The 23,113-nt window shown below is 41.5% G+C and overlaps 1 protein-coding gene across 1 annotated transcript in view; it reads left to right on the top strand.

Moving 5' to 3' along the window:
- Positions 1–23,113, top strand: part of raly (RALY heterogeneous nuclear ribonucleoprotein) — a 559,745-nt gene that overhangs the window by 448,985 nt on the left and 87,647 nt on the right. Inside the window, exon 7 of the mRNA XM_079680060.1 lies at positions 9,284–9,441. Coding sequence (XP_079536186.1) covers positions 9,284–9,441 — 158 coding nt within the window. The remainder of the gene's footprint in view (positions 1–9,283; positions 9,442–23,113) is intronic.

A 23,113-nucleotide genomic window follows, 5' to 3' on the forward strand; every position in this document is an offset into this window, starting at 1 on the left:
TGCGTGCCAGGGGGGAGGGGGTGATGGTCGAATTCTCAATGGTGAGTGAAATGGGTCCTGTTTTATTGAGGGTTGATCTGGTGCCTATGATGAGTAGCTCTGTTTTATCACTGTTGAGTTTAAGGAAATTGTGAGTCAGCCATGTTTTTATTGAAGAGATGCAGGTTTCGATATGGGTGAGGGGAGGGTTGTGAGGGGATTTGGTGGTGATGTAGATCTGGGTGTCATCGGCGTAACAGTGGAAATCAAGGTTGAGGTTGCGAATAATGTGACCAAGGGGGAAAAGATAGCAGATGAAGAGGAGGGGGCCGAGGACTGAGCCCTGGGGGACCCCCTGTGTGACTGGGGAGAGGGCGGATGTGTGGCCAGAGAGGGAGATGAATTGTTGCCTGTCGGTGAGGTAGGAGGTGAGCCAGTCATACCTCAAAGACCGCACCTACAGGGTTACTTGGAGAGGGTCCGAGTCCGACCCTTGTCAATTAACTACAGTGGTCCCTCAGGGCTCTGTTCTTGGTCCCCTCCTCTTCTCCTTGTACACAAACTCGCTCGGGTCTGTCATTAGCCCGCATGGTTTTTCATACCACTGCTATGCTGTTGACACCCAACTAATTCTGTCCTTTCCCCGCTCAGAGACCCAGGTCGTCGCACGCATCTCTGCTTGCCTAGCAGACATCTCTCGGTGGATGTCTGCTCATCACCTCAAGCTCAACCTTGACAAGACTGAACTGCTTTTCCTTCCGGGAAAAGATTGTCCCACTCTTGACCTAACAATCAACATCGGCACCTCTGTTGTTTCCCTGACTCAGACTGCAAGGAATCTGGGTGTGGTCCTAGATAACAAACTGTCCTTCACTGCAAACATTGCTGCAACAACCCGCTGCTGCAGATACACGCTTTACAACATCAGGAGGATACGTCCCCAGCTGACCCAGACATCAGCGCAGGTTGTGGTCCAGGCCCTCGTCATCTCACGCCTAGAATACTGCAACTCCCTCCTGGCTGGTCTACCTGCATGTGCCATCCTACCTCTGCAGCTCATCCAGAATGCAGCAGCTCGTCTGGTCTTCAACCTTCCTAAATTCTCCCACACCACACCACTCCTCCGCTCCCTTCACTGGCTTCCAGTAACTGCTAGAATCCACTTCAAGACACTGGTACTTGCGTACCATGCTGCGAATGGATCTGGCCCTTCTTACATCCAGGACATGGTTAAACCGTACACCCCAGCACGTGCACTCCACTCTGCATCAGCCAAACAGCTCGCTGCACCCGCACTGCGAGGGGGACCCAAGTTCCCGTCAGCAAAAACACGTGGGTTTGCTATCCTGGCTCCAAAATGGTGGAATGAGCTCCCCATTGAAATCAGGACAGCAGAAAGCTTACACATCTTCCGGCGCAAACTGAAAACTCAACTCTTTCGACTCCACTTCGAGCGATTTAATTACTAGCAAAGCACTTATATACTAATAAAGGGCTGGCTTTCTAAAGCCAGTTGAGTAGCACTTGAAATGTTTGGCTCTATGAAACCTGATGTACTTATATGATTCTGTTTTCTTCAAGGTTGTATCTTCCTGGTCGAATGCACTTATTGTAAGTCGCTTTGGATAAAAGCGTCAGCTAAATGCAATATAATGTAATGTAATGTACTTGGTGCTATGATTTAAATTTACGTATCAAAATGAAGATACAAAATTACTCCATAAATTCAAGTAACACATTAAATAATAGGAGAGATTTTGAGTAAAATAAAACTATTAGTAATTTCTTGTATAATTTAAACACATAATCACAGTATTATTTACGAGAGCAAAAAAATCGTTTTTATCAGTGTACTAATCTACAGAGTCAGTGAAAAAAGACTGACATGAAAAGAAGGAAGAACTTGTCTGTTCAGTGTTAAATCATTTCACTGAGATTAAACTTGTGCCAGGGATGAAGCTTTAGAAATGTACGGATAACTTTTTTAGCCAGTTTCCAGGTCTCTGGGTTGCAGCACTAAAACAGAAATTGTTCCAAACCATTAATATGACATGCCATTGTGCCCATGCGACAATTTGTCCTTGCTGCAGCGCCAATTGCTTAACGCGTGTTGTTTGATGACATTGGCTGATCTCCTCATTGTTTAGGGTACCACAGACTCTACTGCATTGTGTTAAAAAGAAAGTATGGGTAACTAAAGTCCTGATGACCAGTGTTGGGGAAGTTACTTTTAAAAAGTAGTGTTTGCTCGTTACTCGTTACTTCTTTAAAAAAGTAATCCCTTACTTTACTTAGTTACCCTCCAAGGAAAGTAACTTTTTACGTTACTCGTTACTTTTACGTTACTTTTATGTTGCTCGACTTTGGGCAGAACCCCATCTCTGTTCCTAAATGTTTAGGCTTACATAAAGTTCTACTATGGAGGACATAACAGATATTTCTTTTGTGCTCTTTATTATAAAAAAAAATGCCACAGAGCACTTAACAAAACATTGGGCTATAAGCGTCAACACCACCACTAAACAATAATATCAAACAATATCAATATAAAATCATAATCATTTAACAGGCTAGCCCCAAAATAGGTGCAAAGCTAGTGCAAATCATATCAATAGGCTCCTTAGGAACAACATGATGAAAACCTCAAAATTGCTCATGTGTCTCAAAAATAAAACATGCCTCATGTAAATCCAACAGAAAAATAATAACTTCAAAATGTCTTGATATCAATGGCTTGTGTAAATAAAATAAAATGGCATAATACAGCTTGGAAGCAAAGACATTTTAGCCAAAATAAAATCAAGAACAACTTAAAGCAGGACTGGCCTCCAAATTAAAAGGCTATGTTCACTGAATATGCTGGCCCTTCTTCACGGTATAATAATATCGTCATTTCCCCGGGGATCTTGAGCTACTAGCTTCATGCTAGCATGTTTTCCTTTCAAATGCTTGGTGAGGTTGGCAGTTGAGTTAACGGCAGTGGACAAAAGTTTCTGGCCAGGGCACAACGTACACCTTACACTCACATTTTTCCCCTTAGTTTCAACAAGTTCGAAGTAATGGGAATACCTCCATCCCTCGAATGTTAGCGTTGGCTTCTCGCTTGCCATCACTGCTCTTCAGTCTTCATGCCACCACCAGCGGCCAGCCTCTATCTCGTACAGTGTGGAATGAGAGCTCGTGCCTGCGTAAGCACGCAGCTGAGTAGGCAGTGTGTCACACTGTCACTCGTCCCTGGGAAAAGTAACGTTCCGGCGAATTGAAGAAGAAACTACGTTACGTTACCAAATTTTCCGAAGTAGCGCGTTACACTACTTTTTACCCGGAAAAAGTAGTTACGTTAGGTAACAGCGTAACGCGTTACTTTGTACACCCAACACTGCTGATGACACACTGGCCGTTTCTCAATGTCAAGTAAACCTGCTGCAGAGTCACTATTTCAAGTAAACTACGTAATCGAGTGGCGCCGAAGGACTGTTTAAATGCATGTTAAATGCCCAGCATTCGGCGCCATTCGAAGACGTAGTATACTTGAAATAGTGGCTTTGCAGCAGTTATACTCGACATTGAGAAACGGCCACTATTTTGAGAACACTTGCAAGCATAATACACATTTTCCAAAAAAAAGGCCTCCCACTTTGGCCTTGTACCCTTAAAAATGATATCTGCCATAAGGCCACAGTGGCCTTGATGCCCTCTCTGACTAAGTTTTGTGGTTTAGCAGTCTGCCTCTTTTCTGACACGGCTTCAACACCAGCATATTTTGAAGGAGGAAAAAAAAATCAGCGGTGCGCTTGATTTGAGCCTGGAATGCACCGCTCGGACGGTCTATGATGACAGTTGACATCAGTCTAGGACCTATCTCCGCCCACCCCCTCACGCGTCCGTGTGCGTAGGACGGTCTAGGACCTAGCTAGCTGATTCTCCGCTCAAGAAAAGGCTGAGGTGAGGTAAGGTTTTGTGATGATCCTGTTTGCCGTTAAGTTTTTCATTTGTCCAGCTTTAAGTGGAATTTTATGGATAACATTACTATTTCTTGCTCGTATGGTAATGCATAATTATAATATTTTGAAGTGTTTTTGTTACTACTTGGATAAGTTATCAGGGTTCGTACGGGTGCTTGAAATCCTTGAAAATGCTTGAATTTTTACGAGGTGTTTTCATGACTTGAAAAGTGATTGCATTTTGGGAATGGTGCTTGGATTTGAGATAAAGTGCTTGAAATTGTAAATGCTTTACTTTTACAATAAATTGCTGTCTGACTGAATAGTTCGCTTTTTAGATTAAAAGAAAATAAAGAAGTCGGAGCGCCCTTAGTTGCTTCGCTTCTACATAAAACAGCTCCGCTCCGGCCTTCCCGCGCTATGCGCGCGACCTGCAAGTGTTTTATTTGTGTGACCTGGGCATTCTAATGAGAGAATGACAGTATGCCAGGAGGTTGCTGTTTTAACGAGCCTTGGCTATCCGAAAAGAAATACAAGCTGTGGCTAAAACGAGGATCAACCCAACGATTCGCCTTCTGCACAGTTTGCCACAAAGAATTTCAATTATTCGCGATGGGAGAGTCTGCGCTGACGAGCAATATGAAAGGTAAGCCGTAGTAGAGCATTTTGGATTAGGCTAACGTTGCATGTTACGTTTGTTTAAGCTAGTAACGTTAGCGAACTCGATGTGGGATAATTGCTTATGCAGGTGACAATAATAAAAAGGAGCGTACCTATGTCAGTATGTGCGACAGTCGCCATCCTGTGGTTTTCAGAGGATGAAGCACATAAAAGCAATGTATTTTTACTGGTAGTATTTTTCGTGCCTAAACTTGCTCCATCGAAATCAGTCACATTGACCCGAAGACACATTTTGAGTTATACACTGTTGGAAAGAGGATATTCCTAGCTTTCTAACGGAGGAAACATATTTTCGTTTGTATTAATGGTCTGGGGGAAGCTCGCGAGTGTGTGTTTGTGTGTTTGTGTATTTTTGCGTTTGTGTGTATTGTGTTAGTTTCCCGGGGAAAACACTCACGAGAAACACCGGCTGTTGTTATGCCTGCTTTGACGTAAAGTTACTCCGTTCTCTGCTTGTAATTATGCCGTTACAAGCTTCAAAGTTGTATTTATCATCTGAATTTGCCGAAACAAGTTTAATATTCTGAAAGCCAAGACTTTGTTTATTTGAAATCAGATGAAAACAAACTGTAACGGACCCTGCCGTGTTATCTATGATTACTATACGCAAGGGGTCGGCAACCCCTGGCACGCGTGCCAGCATTGGCATAACCAGTGGCACACTAGGAATAAGTGGAATAAGTGTGCAAAATATTTAAATTAATTTTCGGATCCTGAACGCGAGACCGCCGCCAGAGGTCGTCTCCCCGTTACCTGCAGAAGGAAGCCATGCACGCAACGCAGCCCCGCTCTTTAACTCCAGGTGACTTTCTGCCGCTTTCCTCCGTGGTGCAGTGCTGATCGTTTCACCACGGAGGAAAGCACTTCACTAATTGCAGTAACCATAATGAGCTGTACAAATGACGCAGTTTTTGCGTGGCTGTGTATTTAGTTGAAAGCCCAGTGGCGATCTGCTCATCTCTCATCGAAACAATATGCTACAAAGGGGCGGACTGGCCATCTGTGTGTTGAACTTTCCTGTCGGCTCCCAGACCGTAGTCGAGGAGGGCAGAAGCAACAAGCTTCAGGTTCAATAACCCACTTTAGAGAGAGGCGAGCTCTTCTTGGGAGGACGTTGCATTTATTTAGCTGTTCTTCTGTTTCACAAAATACATCACAGACCTCTGTTTTTCTGCTTTCCCGTTTCACTTCCAGAAACATATACACGTTCCCTCACTGTCGCTCTACCATCCACAAACACACATGCACAAGCCGCACCCCCCTCTCTCTCTCTTAAAGGGACAGCGATCTCATCTCACTCTGCATGACCCTAATATCATAACATTTGTGCTCTGGAGAATCACAGAACGGACGATCGTCCTTATTATTATGCCGTTTAAACCAATTATTTAAATGTATTTGTTAAATTCGGCATCATGTAAGTTGCGCTGACAGGTCCACACACTGCTTCCCCGCAGCGAGGCTCCCCCGCCCTCCAGCTGATAGTTGACGAGCGTCAAGCTCCTCAACCCCCCCCCCCGTTGATAATTATCGATCGTTGGCACGCTGATAACATTTTTAAAATGGCACTTCATATCAAAAAGGTTGCCGACCCCTGCTATACGCCATACATTCATAATGTCAGCGGGAGGGAGGGGGGAGCATCGCTACGTAAAAGCATTAGTGCGAGGGAGAGCTGTCATCTTCCCTTTACAAGCTTCAAACATGTATTTATCGGGAGATTTTGGCAATAAAAGTTTCATATTCTGAAAAAGATTCCCTGGAAACCTCCAAAACTCTTACACAGAAAGAGGATCTCTGCAAACGCTTTTTTTTATATCAGCTTTGTGTTTCAATGGTTTTGTCCTAACCTTGGAGAGCCGTATGTTTACTGCCACCCTAAAAGGACCTCAAAAATGTTAAAAATGTTAATAAAGAATGAAAAGTTAGTTGGCTGATTGTTTTATATTGGCTCAGCCAGGTTATATGGGATGCCCAGTCTACTATATATGATATGGGTCACTCATTTTACAATATTAAACTTTGTTTTCTTATCTTTAATTTGTCATCCTTATGTAGAATGCTATTACGAAACACACATTTGGTTGTTTATAGCATAAAGAACATCGGATTTCATGTGAGGTAGGGAAATAATCATTTGAGTATAAATATGTGCATATAAATATGTAATTTACAACAGCTGTACGCTGCTTGAAAAGCTTGAAAATGCACCTTGAAAATGCTTGAAAAGTGCTTGAATTTGACTTTGGAAAAGGTGTAAGAACCCTGAGTTATGTTGCAGTTGTGTTCTTTTTTTATTATTATCTAGTGCTAGGCAGTTAGCGCTGTGTTGTTAGCTGTCAAAGACCTCTGTGGAGACTTATTTGACCACCGGCGATCGCAGACGGAAGTTCAATGTTTGCTGCTCGTTTATATCGCCCAATTTTCAAAACGCGATCAAAATACCCATTCACATGTCTTGTGGCATGCCTGAACTGTCTACATACGACATTGTGCGTCACCATAGTAGGGAAACTTTCCTCCCATTATGGTCCAGATTCTTGTTGGAGAAGGGAAGAATGTACCCCAATCTGCTGCACCTAATACAAATAGTCCTAGTTTTTCCTGTCTCTACCTCTCAAGTTGAACGGCAGTTCTCAGTAATGAAGAGAATGCAGGGCGATTGGCGTTTAAGCCTGCACACTTCAACAATTGAAGATCTACTCCTCATCAAATCCCAGGGTTGTGCTCTTGCTGAATATCAAAGTGATGAAGCTGTGGCAAGATGGTGGGCAGCTGGCATCAACAAAAGGAGACCCAATATTCATCCCTATGGTCAAAGGAACCCCAAAAGTCCAAATCTCCCTGACTCGTCATCATCTCCATCTTCAAGTGACTCAGAATAAGGACGCACCTTGACGTAGGCCCACTACCACAGTCTCACAGTGAGCCAAACATGTCTGTGCTATAAGAATCCTTTGTAGTTTTAATAAAGAATTTGTTTAATTGCAATTTGGTGTCCATTGAATGCTTAATAAATATATATAAAAGTATTGTAAATGCATATACAATCGTAGTCACTTCATATCGTATGTTAAATCATTGTTTTAATTTATGGCCTTGGTGCCCTGGCTTTTGGCCTTTGTGCCCTTAAAAAATTGACAACTCAAAAGGCCAAGTGGCCTTGCCCCTAAAATGACGAAACTCCAGGCCTGATGTGAACCCTTTGGAACTACCTGGATTTCTGCATAAATTGGTCATAAAATGTGTTCTGATCTTCATCTAAGTCACAACAATAGACAAACACAGTCTGCTTAAGCTAAAACCACACAAAGAATTATATGTTTTTATGTTTTTATTGAACACACCATGTAAACATTCACAGTGCAGGGTGGAAAAAGTATGTGAACCCTTGGATTTAATAACTGGTTGACCCTCTTTTGGTAGCAATAACCTCAACCAAACGTTTCCTATAGTTGCATATCAGACCTGCACAACGGTCAGGAGGAATTTTGGACCATTCCTCTTTACAAAACTGTTTCAGTTCAGCAATATTCTTGGGATGTCTGGTGTGAATCGCTCTCTTGAGGTCATGCCACAGCATCTCAATTGGGTTGAGGTCAGGACTCTGACTGGGCCCCTCCAGAAGGCTTATTTTCTTCTGTTGAAGCCATTCTGTTGTTGATTTACTTCTGTGCTTTGGGTCGTTGTCCTATTGCATCACCCATCTTCTGTTGAGCTTCAATTGGTAGACAGATGGCCTTAAGTTCTCCAGCAAAATGTCTTGATAAACTTGAGAATTCATTTTTCCGTCGATGATGGCAATCTGTCCAGGCCCTGAGGCAGCAAAGCTGTGTGTTCCTTCCAAACAACTCAACTTTGGTTTCATCTGTCCACAGAATATTTTGCCAGTAGTGCTGTGGAACATCCAGGTGCTCTTTTGCAAACTTCAAACGTGCAGCAATGTTTTTTTCTGGACAGCAGTGGCTTCCTCTATTTTATGACCAACTTATGCAAAAATCCAGGTAATTCCAAAGGGTTCACATACTTTTTCTTGCAACTATATATACCTGTAAAGTAAGCGGTTTTAATATTTTAGGTTGAAAAAGTCTCTGTTCGTTTTTCGAATGTTACATGCTCCCCCTTTTTGTTCTCTCTCTCTCCAAACTGCAGGTGCACCTAAACTGCTCTGCTCAGGTTTTCCTGCTCTCCACTAATCACCAGTATAAAAGTAGGAGGAGAGGGAGATCTCTCTCTACAACTCTATGTCCAGCACTCAGTTATCCTTAGCTTAGATTATTTATGTTAGTATGGAGGATCTGGTAGTCCAGTTTCCGCTGCTTTATTTCTTAGTTTAGTTATAAAAATTACTTTTTGTAAACTCTCACGGGTTCGGTGTGCGAAATACAAGTTGTTGTTGAAAACCAGAGCAAAAATGTAGTTTTAATGCTGGAACACCGCAACAGTGTGTTTCTCCTGGATCACATTTTGCAATCAATACCGCCAATCAGTCTCTCTTTATCAAACATCAAGTGTACTTTATTGCTAAATGAAATTGGAGAGGAAACAATGAAGCTCCTTTCGATAGAACTTGATGATAGGTCCAAATTGTTCCAATGGCTAAAGTGTCCATATAACGTTGTACTGTCCCCCTTTTTCTAATGTTTCGTCGTTGTGGCTTTGTGTATGTGCCGGTGCAGAGCTGAGGAAGGCCGAGGAGTGTACGAGCGAGGAGGCGTGGCAGGAAGAAGAGTCGAGCTCAGAGCTGGAGGAAGGAGAGGAGCACAGACAGAACAGTGAGGCTGAGGAGGAGGGAGAGGGAGAGCACACGCAGGACAACACCCACAACCACATGCCGGTACACCTTTGTGTGTGTGTGTGTGTGTGTGTGTGTGTGTGTGTGTGTGTGTGTGTGTGTGTGTGTGTGTGTGTGTGTGTGTGTGTGTGTGTGTGTGTGTGTGTGTGTGTGTGTGTGTGTGTGTGTGTGTGTTAGGGCTGTCCCGAATAAAAAATGTTTGGCTCCTGATATTCGGTAGTAATCAGCAGCGAATATTCGGCCCGCGTGTATTGCGGTTTATTCACGGCATTCATTTTTTTTAATTGTACAGTATTGTTGTTTTATAGTTATTTGTTCATGTCTATAACCCAATTTCTGTTCTTTGAAATTGGAAAGGATATTGCATTGTGTGTTACATTTTCGTTGCAGTTGTATGTCTTAAGTGTAATTTGGCTTGGCCTCCTATTTTGTATGGACACGCTTTTATTTTGAAGGAGAGTTAGCGCTGTTGACAGGAAGTTGTTGTTGCTGTGGAAACAATGTGACGGAGATTAGCGGAGAAAAGTAATATCTACATATAAAGACGGAGAAAGTAAACGATAAAGTTTATGGTTAAGTGTTAGCCCCCCCTGAAAAGGCACACGCTCTTACGTTTTCAATAAATTCAATTTGGCAGTCGCAGTGCAGCGCAATCTAAATGTACTAGAATAGATTTAGATTGTTCAATGTTCCAAAATGACATTGGTTTCTCATACAGCATCTCTGTATATTATGTGTATTCACTCTCTGTCCTAAACGGCTCCCTATGAGCCCACTGTGCTCTGATTGGTCAGCTCGCCCACTCTGTTCTGATGAGTCCACCACCGTTACAGCTGAACATCAGTGATTATGTGTTACAATGGCGTTTGTTAGCAACCAGGAAATGACACCAGTAATGACAAACAGATGAGAATGCTGCGTGGGGTCTGGGTGCCATGTTGGCAAGACGTTGCGCTGCTCGCTGCTGTGAGGAGCGGACAGTGTGAGCTGTATTACTGGTGTTGTTTCCTGGTTACTGCGTGGGGTCTGCGAGACAGCGAGACATGCTGAGGGGACTGCAGCACCCCCATCTGCGAGGCTCCACTAGCACCCGCACCCCCAAACGCGGCGCACCTACAGTGTAAGCGCGCCACAGTTTCGCCGCTGCGAGGCTCCACTAGCACCCCCCCCAGCGCGTCACAGTTTCGCCGCAGAGAGAGTGTGTGCGTGTGAGGAGCTCCACGGATTGGTCCATTGGGTCGTCGTTACGTCAATTGGTTCCCGGAAGAAAAAAACGAGGCGTTCTGGGGCAGCATAGACAGGTCTTTTCTGTGTTAGAGTTTTACTCTCTACAGGGTGTGCTTTGAGGATTTGTGACTTTGCAGACCGTTTACATGCATAAAAAGCTACATAACACACAAGGGGACAGGTAATAACCGGAAAAGGACGACATGGGACCTTTAAATCATTAACCTGGCAAAAACGCAACATCTGCAAGAAACAGCATCTGAGGGCCTCTTACCATTTAACTATGAATGTGTCATACTCAGCTAACTGACGATACGAACCATTTTTACCGAAACAAAACACAAGTCTGACCAAAAGCGTCTAAATGAGCCCTTAGCACACTTAGCACAGAACTCGCGGTATAAATACTTTATACTTATCGGATCTGCACAAACAAGATATCAGATTAAAGCTGAGATTCCACAGATTCTAGAAATATAAGTATCATCACTGAGCAACCAGGGGAAGCAAACCCAGACAACACACAACGTAGCTTTACGGAGCAAAAACTGCAAATATGTCTTAACTTTAGCTGTTTCTGATCAAAAGTTGTGTTCAATGACATTAAAACGTGAAAAACGCTGCTGAAGGTTAATCCAATGTGTCTATGTCCATTTGAAATGATTACTGATAATCCATCATTCCATTTTTGTCAAAAACTGAGAGAGCATGTTTGGGATGCTCTGGATCGGCGTATACGACAGCGTGTTCCAGTTCCTGCAAATATCCAGCAACTTCGCTCAGCCTCAGGGTCTGGGGGGGTCCGAAAACCAGTCAGTATCTGGTGTGACCACCATTTGCCTCACGCAGTGCAACACATCTCCTTCGCATAGAGTTGATCAGGTTGTTGATTTTGGCCTGTGGAATGTTGGTCCACTCCTCTTCAATGGCTGTGCGAAGTTGCAGGATATTGGCAGGAACTGGAACACGCTGTCGTCTACGCCGATCCAGAGCATCCCAAACATGCTCAATGGGTGACATGTTAGGATTAGGGTTAGGGTTTAACCCTAGGGTTTTTGGACCCTCCCAGACCCCCCCAATAAAGCAAAACTGCACGTTTCAGATTGGCCTTTTATTGTGGCCAACCTAAGGCACACCTGTGCAATAATCATGCTGTCTAATCAGCATCTTGATATGCCACACCTGTGAGGTGGGATGGATTATCTCGGCAAAGGAGAAGTGCTCACTATCACAGATGTTTTCAGATTTGTGAACAATATTTGAGAGAAATGGTTATTTTGTGTATATAGAAAATGTTTTAGATCTTTGAGTTCATCTCATGAAAAATGGGAGCAAAAACAAAAGTGTTGCATTTATATTTTTGTTCAGTGTATTTGACACTGCGCATCCAATCATGCTGTTTATTTTTTTACCTTTTTTACCTTAAAAATACTCTCCAGAGTACAGTACAATTGTATAACACCTCACAGTTAAACAATTTAAAGTCCATGTAATGTCCAAAATAAAAGTTATTCTGTGTTAATAAATCGCTTCATCACTTTCCACTGTTTCATTTGACATATCAACATCAATGATTCTTTCCATAAATACCCCCCAAATAACATGAAATGTGTGCCACTTTCCCGTGTTATTCCGCTCCGGTAGCGAAAAGCTTGCCAGCCATTAACCCAGCTGTGTGACGTCACACGTGGCAAACACCAGCCTCGTCTGGATTGTTTGTTTTGTATCCTTCCGCTATTTTCGCTCAACATATGTGTAACCGGACCTCGCTAAACTTTTTTTATCTAACAATTCATGATGGGGAAGCGATGTGTAGTTGTGAGCTGTGAATGTTTCCTGATTGCTATAAACATTGATCATGGGTGCTGGAAGATTGTGCACAAAACTCGGGTCAGAATTAAGTTACTACAGGTGTTATGCCAGCTTGAGCTAAATGTCACCAGAGTACAGTGAACTTGCCTAGTGACTGAAATATATAAAAGTTGAAGTGAAATAAGTAAGGCCAAAAATGAATTACGTCTGAATATCTTTATTATTTTTACCACTTTTAATTATTTGTGGGCTCGCACATATACCAAAATAGACTAATGTACACTGCAATAAAGATAAAATGTTACAAGTGAAAAATTAACAAAAGAACCCTTTTTTATTTATCAAACAGTAAATTAATACAATCTTACAAATTTGTGATTTGGAAAATGTTGTTATATTTACATGTTTCTTTGGAAAAATAATATTGTAAATGATGTACTTTGTAAATTATTTACATCATGCGAAACCATTTTAACCAGTTCAGCTGCATGATTTATGTCAAATTACAGATTTGGCCATTGAAATCCCTGATAGCGGCCTCCCGGCTCAGGGTAAGTCTTCCGTATCTCGGTTACAGCACATGCCGCGGGACTCTGATTTTTGGGCCGAGTAGGCCTACACCCTAGCACCAACGTACAAACTGTCGATAAGCTGTATATCGATACTTCCTAATGAAAAAAAAGTATACAGATTATAAATATATTTGGAGAAAAATAAAATGTTATGTAGTAGCCTACTATTATGTAGCAATGGTTACAAATTGGCTTATAACATGATATTTGTATTTTACTTGTACAAAATAAATATGAGGTTATACATGACTGCTTGACAGAATCATAGACCTCTTATATATTTCCTCACATGTGTAGTTGTTTCTTTTCTCAAGCATACATTGAACTTGCATACACAGAAAAAATAAAAGCCAAGCTGTTTTTGACTGCTTGAAAGAGTTTAATGGTATCTTTAAAAGTGTACCATATCTGTAGCGACTAAAAGTATTATATGAAAGCAAAGCTGCAATAGGCAGTTGGGTCAATCAATATTTACTTACTGGTGTAGTGGGCCATCAACTGCTCTGTGTTGTTGTTTGTATTGAAGATACGCTATTTTCAGTGTCCAAACACTGAGACAGCCTTCTCTAAAGCCTGGGTGGCTAATAATGCACCTTGGTTTCTCGTCGGTGTCTTCTATCTGGCAGAGTCCTGCACGGGTCTGATTTTCAAGACCCGCTCCCGCCCCGCACCCGTGACGTGCAGTACCGAACCCGCCCCGCTACCCGCACATATTGCCAATTAGTCCCGCAACCCGACCCGACCCGCCGGCACATGATCCGCAACCCGACCCGAACCCGCATATATATAAGCAGTGACAACGTGCAATTATTAACACACGCAGTTGCATATTTGGCTCAAAAAGCCTGGGATGTTGTTTATTTTCTCCATCTAGGATGACACCAAAAGCCTCCCAGACGTTGGATTTTGCTCTTGAGGAAGAGTTATTGAAAATGCTGTATTCTCCGCTATAGAGAGCTTCACCTCAGCCATTCAGAATGTGGTGCGCTCAGCAGCAGATAGATGCACTGCAGAGGTTATGATTATGCTCGGTACCGCGGAGGAGAGGTCTGAGGATTTAAACATTAAACTAAATTATTATTGTTTAAATATATTTATTATGCAACACCCGCAACCGGACCCGCATCATCTTTGTTTTACCCAGAAGTGAACCCGGAAAAAAGCGTTTGAAAAAATACCACCCGCAAATCACCTTTTTTGCGGGTCACCCGTCGGGTACCCGCGGATACCCGACCCGATGCAGGACTCTGCTATCTGGTCAGTAAGTTGCAAACTGTCTATTTGTTCCATCACCTGCCAGATCTCTCTGCAGCATACACATTCATCTGCAGTGGGCATGCTTTCACAGCATTGACATGTACACCTGAATATTGTACATAACATTAAAAAACAAAACAATATCTGCCGGACGTGTGAGGAACAGATGACAAATTAAGATCGACATTTAGTGCAGGTCAAACTAAATAAAACAGAATTTACCATTCAGTATTGCCGACTCGAGTCTCGCCGGCTGCGGAATCCGCTTCTCTTTCACAAGTTTCTGCCTCGTTGTTCGATTGCTGGGCAGGAGGCTCGTACTTATAAGGCAAAATGCCTTGAAGTGAAAGGCTAGCTGGTTCACTCTCTACTTCTGTAACTGAATCCAGATAACCCACTGAATCTGAGCTTGAATGATCGCTGTCGCTGTCGCTGTCTGAAGTTATCGCGTTGCTTGCCATTTGGACTGATTTGATCAAATGGCAATGTTTGCCACGTGTGACGTCACCGCTCGTTCGGGAGTGATCGGGGGCGTACTCGGCAAACTTCGGAACCAACATCGGTTTTTAACGTATATGTCATTTAATTATGACGAAACTTTAAAAAAAATTATTTATTTTTATTCTGGTGATATCTAAACTACATGTTAAAAAACACCTGTGTTAGATGCATTACATGGCCTTTAAGGATGCATTGCCCATGATTAACAATGTGCAAATAACAACTACCATAGTGCAATGCCCATACAACTGCCAGCCTGATGTGCTTAACACTCATAGGCCAACTCACCAGTGAGCAGGAAGCAGTGGTTTCTATATGAACAATAAAGAATACAAATAACCTTTCACAAACAGCTCTATCATAACTGCTTACAGTAAGGAAGACATTTAGACTATGATTGGCCGTCACAGGCTGCTGTAAACTAAACACCACTCTCTGACAGAACACCTCACTGAGTGATTGAACTCATATGTCTAACGTTCAGGTTTTTCTTTTCAGCCGCAGACCCCATGTCGCCTCTTTATGTGCGTCGCTAAGTTCCTCGTACTACTTGTGTACTTTAAAGCGGCACGGCATCGTTTACAATTAGCGAGCGATTTTGACCGTCTTTCTTGAAAAATCCGAAGTGTTGCCAAACGTTTGATTTGTAGGTATGTTTCGGTGCGCTGTGTTTCTCTTTCTCCTCGACTTCCATGTGTGTTGATAACTGAGACTCTCGGCTTCCGTAGTGCGAAGCAAAGATCAAAGATCGTCTCTGCTGAGTGCTGACAGGATGAGGGCATATCATATGAATGAATCTTTTTTTTACCGATGCAAAGACGCTACAATCGATGCATCGCGAGTTCAACCCAAACTGTAGCCGATGTGCACTCTTTCAACCGGTGCACTTGCATCTTGAACGTTTATGCCGGTGCACCGATGTGACTCAGTGAATCTTAACATCCCTAACATACACAGAAGGGGAGTTAGTCGGTTCTGTAAGAGCCAGCATGCGGGACTGGGATTCTGGGATTTGTAGTCTTTCTATTTGCGTATAATTCATAGTCTTATATTGCAACAGTTTAACGATAAACTGTGACTTTTTTGACATGGAATCTTTTTTTAAGATTGACAAACATCATGTCTAATTTGTGGCACAATTCAAACGGGATCGAAAGATAATCTTTCTCTCCCATCTTCACTTCAATACATATTTTTTCTGAAATAAGGTCTCATGGGTCGGAAGTAGATGGGCGGGACTTTGCCCCTCTATAGAAATGGTTAGATGGATTTAGGAACTTCCCCGCTATTCTATTGGCTCTAACGGTTCAAAAGAGGTGTCAATCATCAAAATCGACCAAGGGGGGGCAGAGATATGGCAAATCCACCCAAATGACCCCAGAAGTGTTTTTTCTTTTTGCTAAACCTCTCTAAAAAGGTCAAATGTCACTTGTTTTGCATCAATCTTGATACAGGGTACTTATTATATGTTATACTTTGGATTCCTAAAGCTTTTAGTCTCCGATCCCATCATTCAAGGGTGGTTTTCACGATAAGTAATGTTTTTCTTTTTGGACAGATACAATCATTTAACATTTTTGACTATGTTCAATCTGAATTTACTTTTTTTTTTAAGAATCTATGATTCTGACATTTTTACATCCAACTCACAGGTTTATCATTGCTTTGAGAAAACATATCTAATTTACCCCTTTTAGAAGTTAAGTTATAGTCATTTCAGTCTACGCCGGGATATCTACACCGGGATCCGGAGTCGAGGCTGATACTGTTTGCTGTGGTCCTGTGCCCTGGATCCTCTATCCTGAGTTCTGGATTAAGTCATGGACGTCGGGTCGTGGCTGGGCCTGTCTCTGCGGTCCTGCCTGGGTCTCGTCATGCTGCTTCCCTGATGGCTCCCACAGGATTGTTTTTTTTACATCTTCTTGGATTCATCTTCTTATCACAGACACATGCATTTCCAAACATTTGGTCTACCTACGCTGTAAAATGTATTATCTCTTCGATTTACATTCGGCATCTATTGCACGTCTGTCCGTCCTGGGAGAGGGATCCCTCCTCTGTTGCTCTCCCTGAGGTTTTTCCCATGTTCCCCTTTAAACTGTGGGTTTTTCTCTGGAAGTTTTTTCTTGTATGATGTGAGGGTCTAAGGACAGAGGGTGTCGTTTTCTCATACTGATATTCTGCACAAACTGTGCTGTTGTATTTGCTGTAAAGTGTCTTTACTGTATAGGGTATTTTTTATTATATGTACAGCACTTTGGTTCGACCAAAAATCGTTTAAAAATGTGCTATATAAATAAAACTTGATTTGATTTGTTCTGGGAATGTCATTTTCGAGCCTGAGACAGGTTAATTGAACAAAAACGTATAAGTTTATATTTTTCCAGTTTTCCAATGTTTGACTTTTGGTCGGACAAACAAGCATAGTTCAGCTAAAACATGTTGACTATTGGATTTTCTTTCAGTGCATTTTCTGATAATATATTATAGAGGAAATATTATGCTTAGTGTTAAAAAAAAAGCCACCCTCTGTCTGAAACCAAAGCCCAGTCTGCCCTGATTGGTTAGCTGGCCGGCTCTGTTGTGATTGGTCAAATGCTTAGAGATGTGTCGGAAATGTCCCACCCTTAGCATATCACGTACAATGTGTTGCAGCGCAAGTGTTACATAGTGATGTCACTCCCTCTGGAGGAAACACAGGGATGTTAGCCTTTGCAGACCATTTACATGCATTACAACCTATAGAACACACTACAGGATAGGTAAAACCTCAAAAAGCACAACAGGGCCCCCTTAAAATGAAAAATGTACCACAAAGATCAGCACATTGATAGACAATGTCAATAACTGATAGTCTCAGCCTTTTGCAGTCAAAATCAAGGATAAAGCATTTTTTAGTCAAAGTTTTAAGCAACGTTTAAGCATACAAATTGCCAGTTGTATAACTTCATTTACAAAACATTACATTACATATCATTTAGCTGATGCTTTTATCCAAAGCGACTTATAATAAGTGCAAAAACCATAGAGATTCAAACTCCGAACAACAAGGAAAGGGCAGATATATTCACTTCAAAAGCAAGATCATACCATAGTAAGTGATAGGATAGGATAGGATAGCAAACCGCTGTGTTTTTGAGGGGTACCTGGGTCCCACTCGCAGTGGTGGAGTAGCAAGCCGATTGGCCTAGTTTAACCAAGGACTGGGTCTAGGAAGGGGCTGTTCCCTTCACAGCTCACCATGAGTAGTACATCAGGTGACTTCTCTATCTGGATGTTGAAGAAACAGAGAAGGAGCACCGGCGAGCCAGTGTCGGGGATGTTAGAAAGGAGGACACAAAACAAATCATGCTTACTTATTTATTGTGATTACTATAATATTGTATGCTTAAACTTCTATTTGTTATTATGAGAAGGAAAAAAAATACCTGAATCAGTTCTCTGTCATTGACACGGTATGAAAAGTTGCTACATGTGCTACATCAGGATCCTCTTGATGTGTTTTTTCTTGCTGAACTCATTTTTATACTCAAAAACAAACCATGATTCACGATCCTAGTGTCAAGTGTTTGTGTCAATTTAACTATGATGTTAATAGCACTGAAATGGCTATAATAACACAACAGTCTTTCAGGACGTGGTTTACAGTGTAACATCAGAAGGGGGGGGGGGGAGGGATACAATAGAAATAAAAATAAAATAGAATAAAAGGGTGGTAAAAAGGTCTAGGCAAAGGCTTTTTTTATGAAAAGTTGGGTTTTGAGCAAGCGGCAAACTCTGTGGAAGAGCCGGGACGCCAATACGGAAGTGGCACACACTGCAGTTCATATATTGGCCGATAGGAGTTGACTGCAGAAATGAGCAATTTCCATAGACCCCCATGTTAAAATGCCCAACTTTACAGCAGAAAAAAACAGGTTTCTACCCATGGATGCAATAAATATTATTATGAATATAGTTAGATTCCACCTTCATGATTATGGATCTGTGAGTGAATTGTTTTCTAACACAACCCTTTTATTTATATTAGGTCTTAAAGTGTTTGCATAAATTAGGACGTGGTCACATTGAGTGACGGCTCTGTGAAGTGACTGCTGCTGTTAGCTTCTTGTCTCTCTACTAGCTGCTGCGTGAAGCTACAGGCACTCTGCCTGTTCAGCTCATCCAGGGAACACAACTTGCCCCCGGCCGTGTTTGTTTGTTCTTCATGCTTATATACAATGCGATAATACTTTATTTGTCAGATCGAGTCAGAAATTTGACTTGCGTCACAGCAGCTCCATGTTCAACATCAACAGACAAGTATCCAGACACAATACATGAGACACAAACAACAAAACATTTAACGTAACAGCACAATCAGTGAGAGAAAATATGCTCAACAGCCTTCAGCGTGCATTTGATCTGGGATTTAGCTCTGTATTTACTGTGAGGATTGACTGATGCACAAAGGAGTGCTTCAGTCTGACTTTATTGAATCGTGGGACCCTGTATCTCCGATTAGATGGTAGCAATTCATATTCAGTGTTCAGAACATGGTTTGGGTCAGAGACGATGTTGTTGGACAGCCTCACTAGGTTGTTATGATAGGCTGAGTCATAGAGTCTCTGACAGGGTTGACCAACAATCTTTGAGCAGATTTTTAACAGGTGGAGCAGTTTTGATTTTAAAGCTGCTGACAAACATTTGTACCAGGTAGTATTGCAGTACTGAAGAATAGACATGATCACAGATGTAAAGAACAACAAAATCATTTCTCTGCTCGCCCCAAAAGACCTAAGACGGTGGAGAAAATAAATTCTTTGTTTTGTCCTTTTGCACAGATATTCAATGTGATCCTTCCATGACAGCTGGTGGTCAATCATTACGCAAGTATTTGTATGAAACTCCCTGCTTGATTTCATCTGTATGGATGACAATGGGGACTTTATGGGAGTCAGATGGTGAGCCAAAAATGATTTCCTCAGTTTTCTTGGTGTTGATCTCAAGAGCATTGTTATCAGTCCACTCAACCACCTGATTTACAGCCTGTTGGTGCAGCTCAGGGTCGTCTGTGTTATGGCACATTTCCACTGCAGATGTCTGCTTGTATTATGTTGAATGCTGATGAGAAGTCTAGGAAGAGGGCTCTTGCATAGGTGTTGCGTTTATCTAAATGTTTAGTGATGATGTGAACCAGAGTGGCCACAGCATCTTCCGTACCGCACCCTTGTTTATAGGTAAATTGGTATGGATCCAGTTTTTCTTGTGTTGTACTGATAAGAAATCGGAGCAGAATTCTTTCTAGTGATTTCATAATCACTGAGGTGAGGGCTATTGGTCTCTAGTCCTTATGTTCTTTTGGGCATGGAATTTTGGAATATATCGGACTATTGTGACTCGCTCTGCGGTTGAAACAGAATGAATGCGGTTTTGCGGTAAGTGAAATTTGAATACTTATTTATGTGTTAATGATTTTATTCAGCTACGTAATTAATGTTAAGGCTTGGGTTAGCGTGTAAGCGAGTGGTAGCTACATCGGTGCAAACGATGCTAATAGTAGCCTCCAAGTTAAAATCATAGACTATATTTATAAAGGTTAAAACGAAATAGACAAGTGTTAAGTGTTAAGTGGGATAATACTGTACAACAAACGGCTTCTGTTTGAGGTTGATAAAATAAGGTCATCCTTGTAACTTAGAGAGATGATTATTTTGTAGGTAGGAAATGTATGCATTGCTAAGGTTAATTTAAATTGGCTATGCTCAAGTATGTAGCTAATGTCAAAGTAGTGTATGTGAAATCAACCTCACAACAAGACATGTGTATATTACAATTATTAATGTCATATTTCAAGATGATTACTTAGATATTACAATATGGTTTGTTGAGCTGGAGTTCATTATTGAGCTTACACGTTAACATCACAGTCATCTGAAGAACAAACCCAAACCTTGTTGTTTTTATGAATTGCATTACCAAATGGGTATCAAATAAACAGCAAGCATTGGTAACACAACTTCCAAAGTTACAGTAAAATAAAAAGGACCCTGACTCGGACAATACACAATCCAACATGTTCAACAGAAGATAATCAGTTATATTGTTGGTAAACATGGTACTTTACATATAAATATCTGTTTGTTTAAGGTGTCCAGGTGATGCAGACAGGCTGGACCAGAGAGTGAGAGACATAACTGGACTCCTCACAGCAGTGAACTTCAGCACAGGTACAAAGACTCTTTTTTCATACTGTACAAAGAATCAAGAAAGATATTGGTTTAAATAAATGAAGTATTGACTTGAATACACTGATATACATTCCATTAAACACTACTAGATCACCTACACATCAGTGAAGTTGAGGCTTTTTTCCATGCAAAAAGTTACATTTAGATATTTAGCAATATGACTTTGTCAGCTTTCTAATTCAATGTATTGAAGGCAAAGATATTAAACACATTGTGAGAACTGCTACTATTTATCTTTCAATATTGTCTGTAAAAAACGTGGTAAAAGTTATTCTTTCAGTGAGACAACAGAGCAAGCTTCTACAGTTGCACTACGTTTTGATAACAGTAAAATAATATTTTGAAAATAACATACATTTCAATGTTGATGAACTTCATACTGTTCATTCATAATCTGATTGTCTTTGTAGCTCAGTCGAAATAAAATTACAATTACAAAATAATTATATCTACAGCCCCTAAACACACAAACACACCGCTTTCATAAATAACACACTTGTTCTGCAATAATATGTTTTTTGTTTCCTGTAATTTTTGTTAGGAGAGGACATACCTGAAAGACACAACTTTTTTGTCCTTCTCTGAGGGTCAAGAAGAACATCGAAGAGGAAAATTAAAAGCTGATGCTTTGAGATTTTAAGACCAGTACACTAAGCAACTACTTTTATTGTAAAAACAGTCAGCTGATCGTATGCCTATTTCCACATCTACACTCCATCCGCTGATAATTTCTATTTGCCTCGCTTTATGAGCTTCACATCACTTGTGCCTTGTACCGCAGAGTTTGCAACGTCACAAATAAATGGGGCCAATCTTCAGTCAGATGTGAATGTGTAATCTAACATTTTCAGTAAGAATAATGGACAAAAGGAATGCAAATACAATTTATTGAAATGTGAAGCAAAACTTAATCAAACATGTTTTAAATAAAAAGCACATATGGACAGAAGGTGTAAAACTATTAAATGTATAAGTAAACACATTTAGTCAAATAAAGTGACAGACTAGGCCTGTGCAGTTGTATCAGCTTTGCCCAGCATGGGCTCCTCCATCAGGCCTGTTCCTCCTCGCAGAGGAAAGACCCTCAGTCCTCTCCAAACCAACAGACAGGACGTCCATCACACGGAGGTTTCTCCCTGAAGTCTCTGCAGTTTTCTGGACACCACGCTGTCTCAATCCGTCCACACTGAATATGAGAGGGGGAAAATGAAAATAACAAATGCTTTAGACAATAAGAAACATAAAGTTGACTGTTGAGTTGCTAAAATGTTTTAGAGTGTCAATACTATTACTGTATAACTAATATATCAGGTTAAGAGGCACATTCAAATAAAGATTGGTCTTTAAATACATGTTGTCTTTTGAATTGTTTGTCTAAAGTCAGATTATTATGCTGTTTGGAGGAGGCCTCACAGGTAAGAGCACTAACTAGCTACCATCACATGTACCTTAGCTTGATTTAAATGTATTAAAGGTATAGTTAAGTGATATCAAAATATAAATAACTAATGTCATGCAAACATATTAATATTTGCTTGATTCCAGTGTTGAATTTAGCACAATTTTATACAAACATTAAGGGATTTTAAGATTCTGAAGTATTATGCTAAAAACTCAATAACTTAGATTATTATTTATAGTTTTGCTGAATAGTTTCATGTCCGCTTACCTTAGAAACGTAAAATGCCACGGCAGTGTTCAGATGGGGAGCATGTTAGCTTAGCTTAGTAGCTTCAGCTAGCTCTGGAACTTTCAGCTCGGTGGCAGCAGGTCCCGCCTCGGCTCCGCCTCTTTGCCCTTATTTGGAGCAGGCTGGAGTAGGCGGGAGTTGAACTCTGACGTCACTGTCGAGCCGTTAGTGGCCGACTCCGCCTACTAAGGGCTCCTCGGCAACTCTGTAGAATCCTATGGGTGACGTCACGGACCCTACGTCCATTTATATATACAGTCTATGGTTTTGAGGCCTTTTTGTAAAGGCCTCCATGGTCTGTGGTGCTCTCATGTGGTTCGGGGAGAGCATTCCACAGACTGGGAGCAGCCGAGCAGAAGGCCCGGTCTCCCATAGTACGGAGCTTAGTCCTGGGGGGGTTTGAGGAAGTTGGAGTTGCTGGAGCG

The sequence above is a fragment of the Notothenia rossii genome, assembly GCF_949606895.1.
Source record: "Notothenia rossii genome assembly, chromosome: 5".
Taxonomy (NCBI): Eukaryota; Metazoa; Chordata; class Actinopteri; order Perciformes; family Nototheniidae; genus Notothenia; species Notothenia rossii.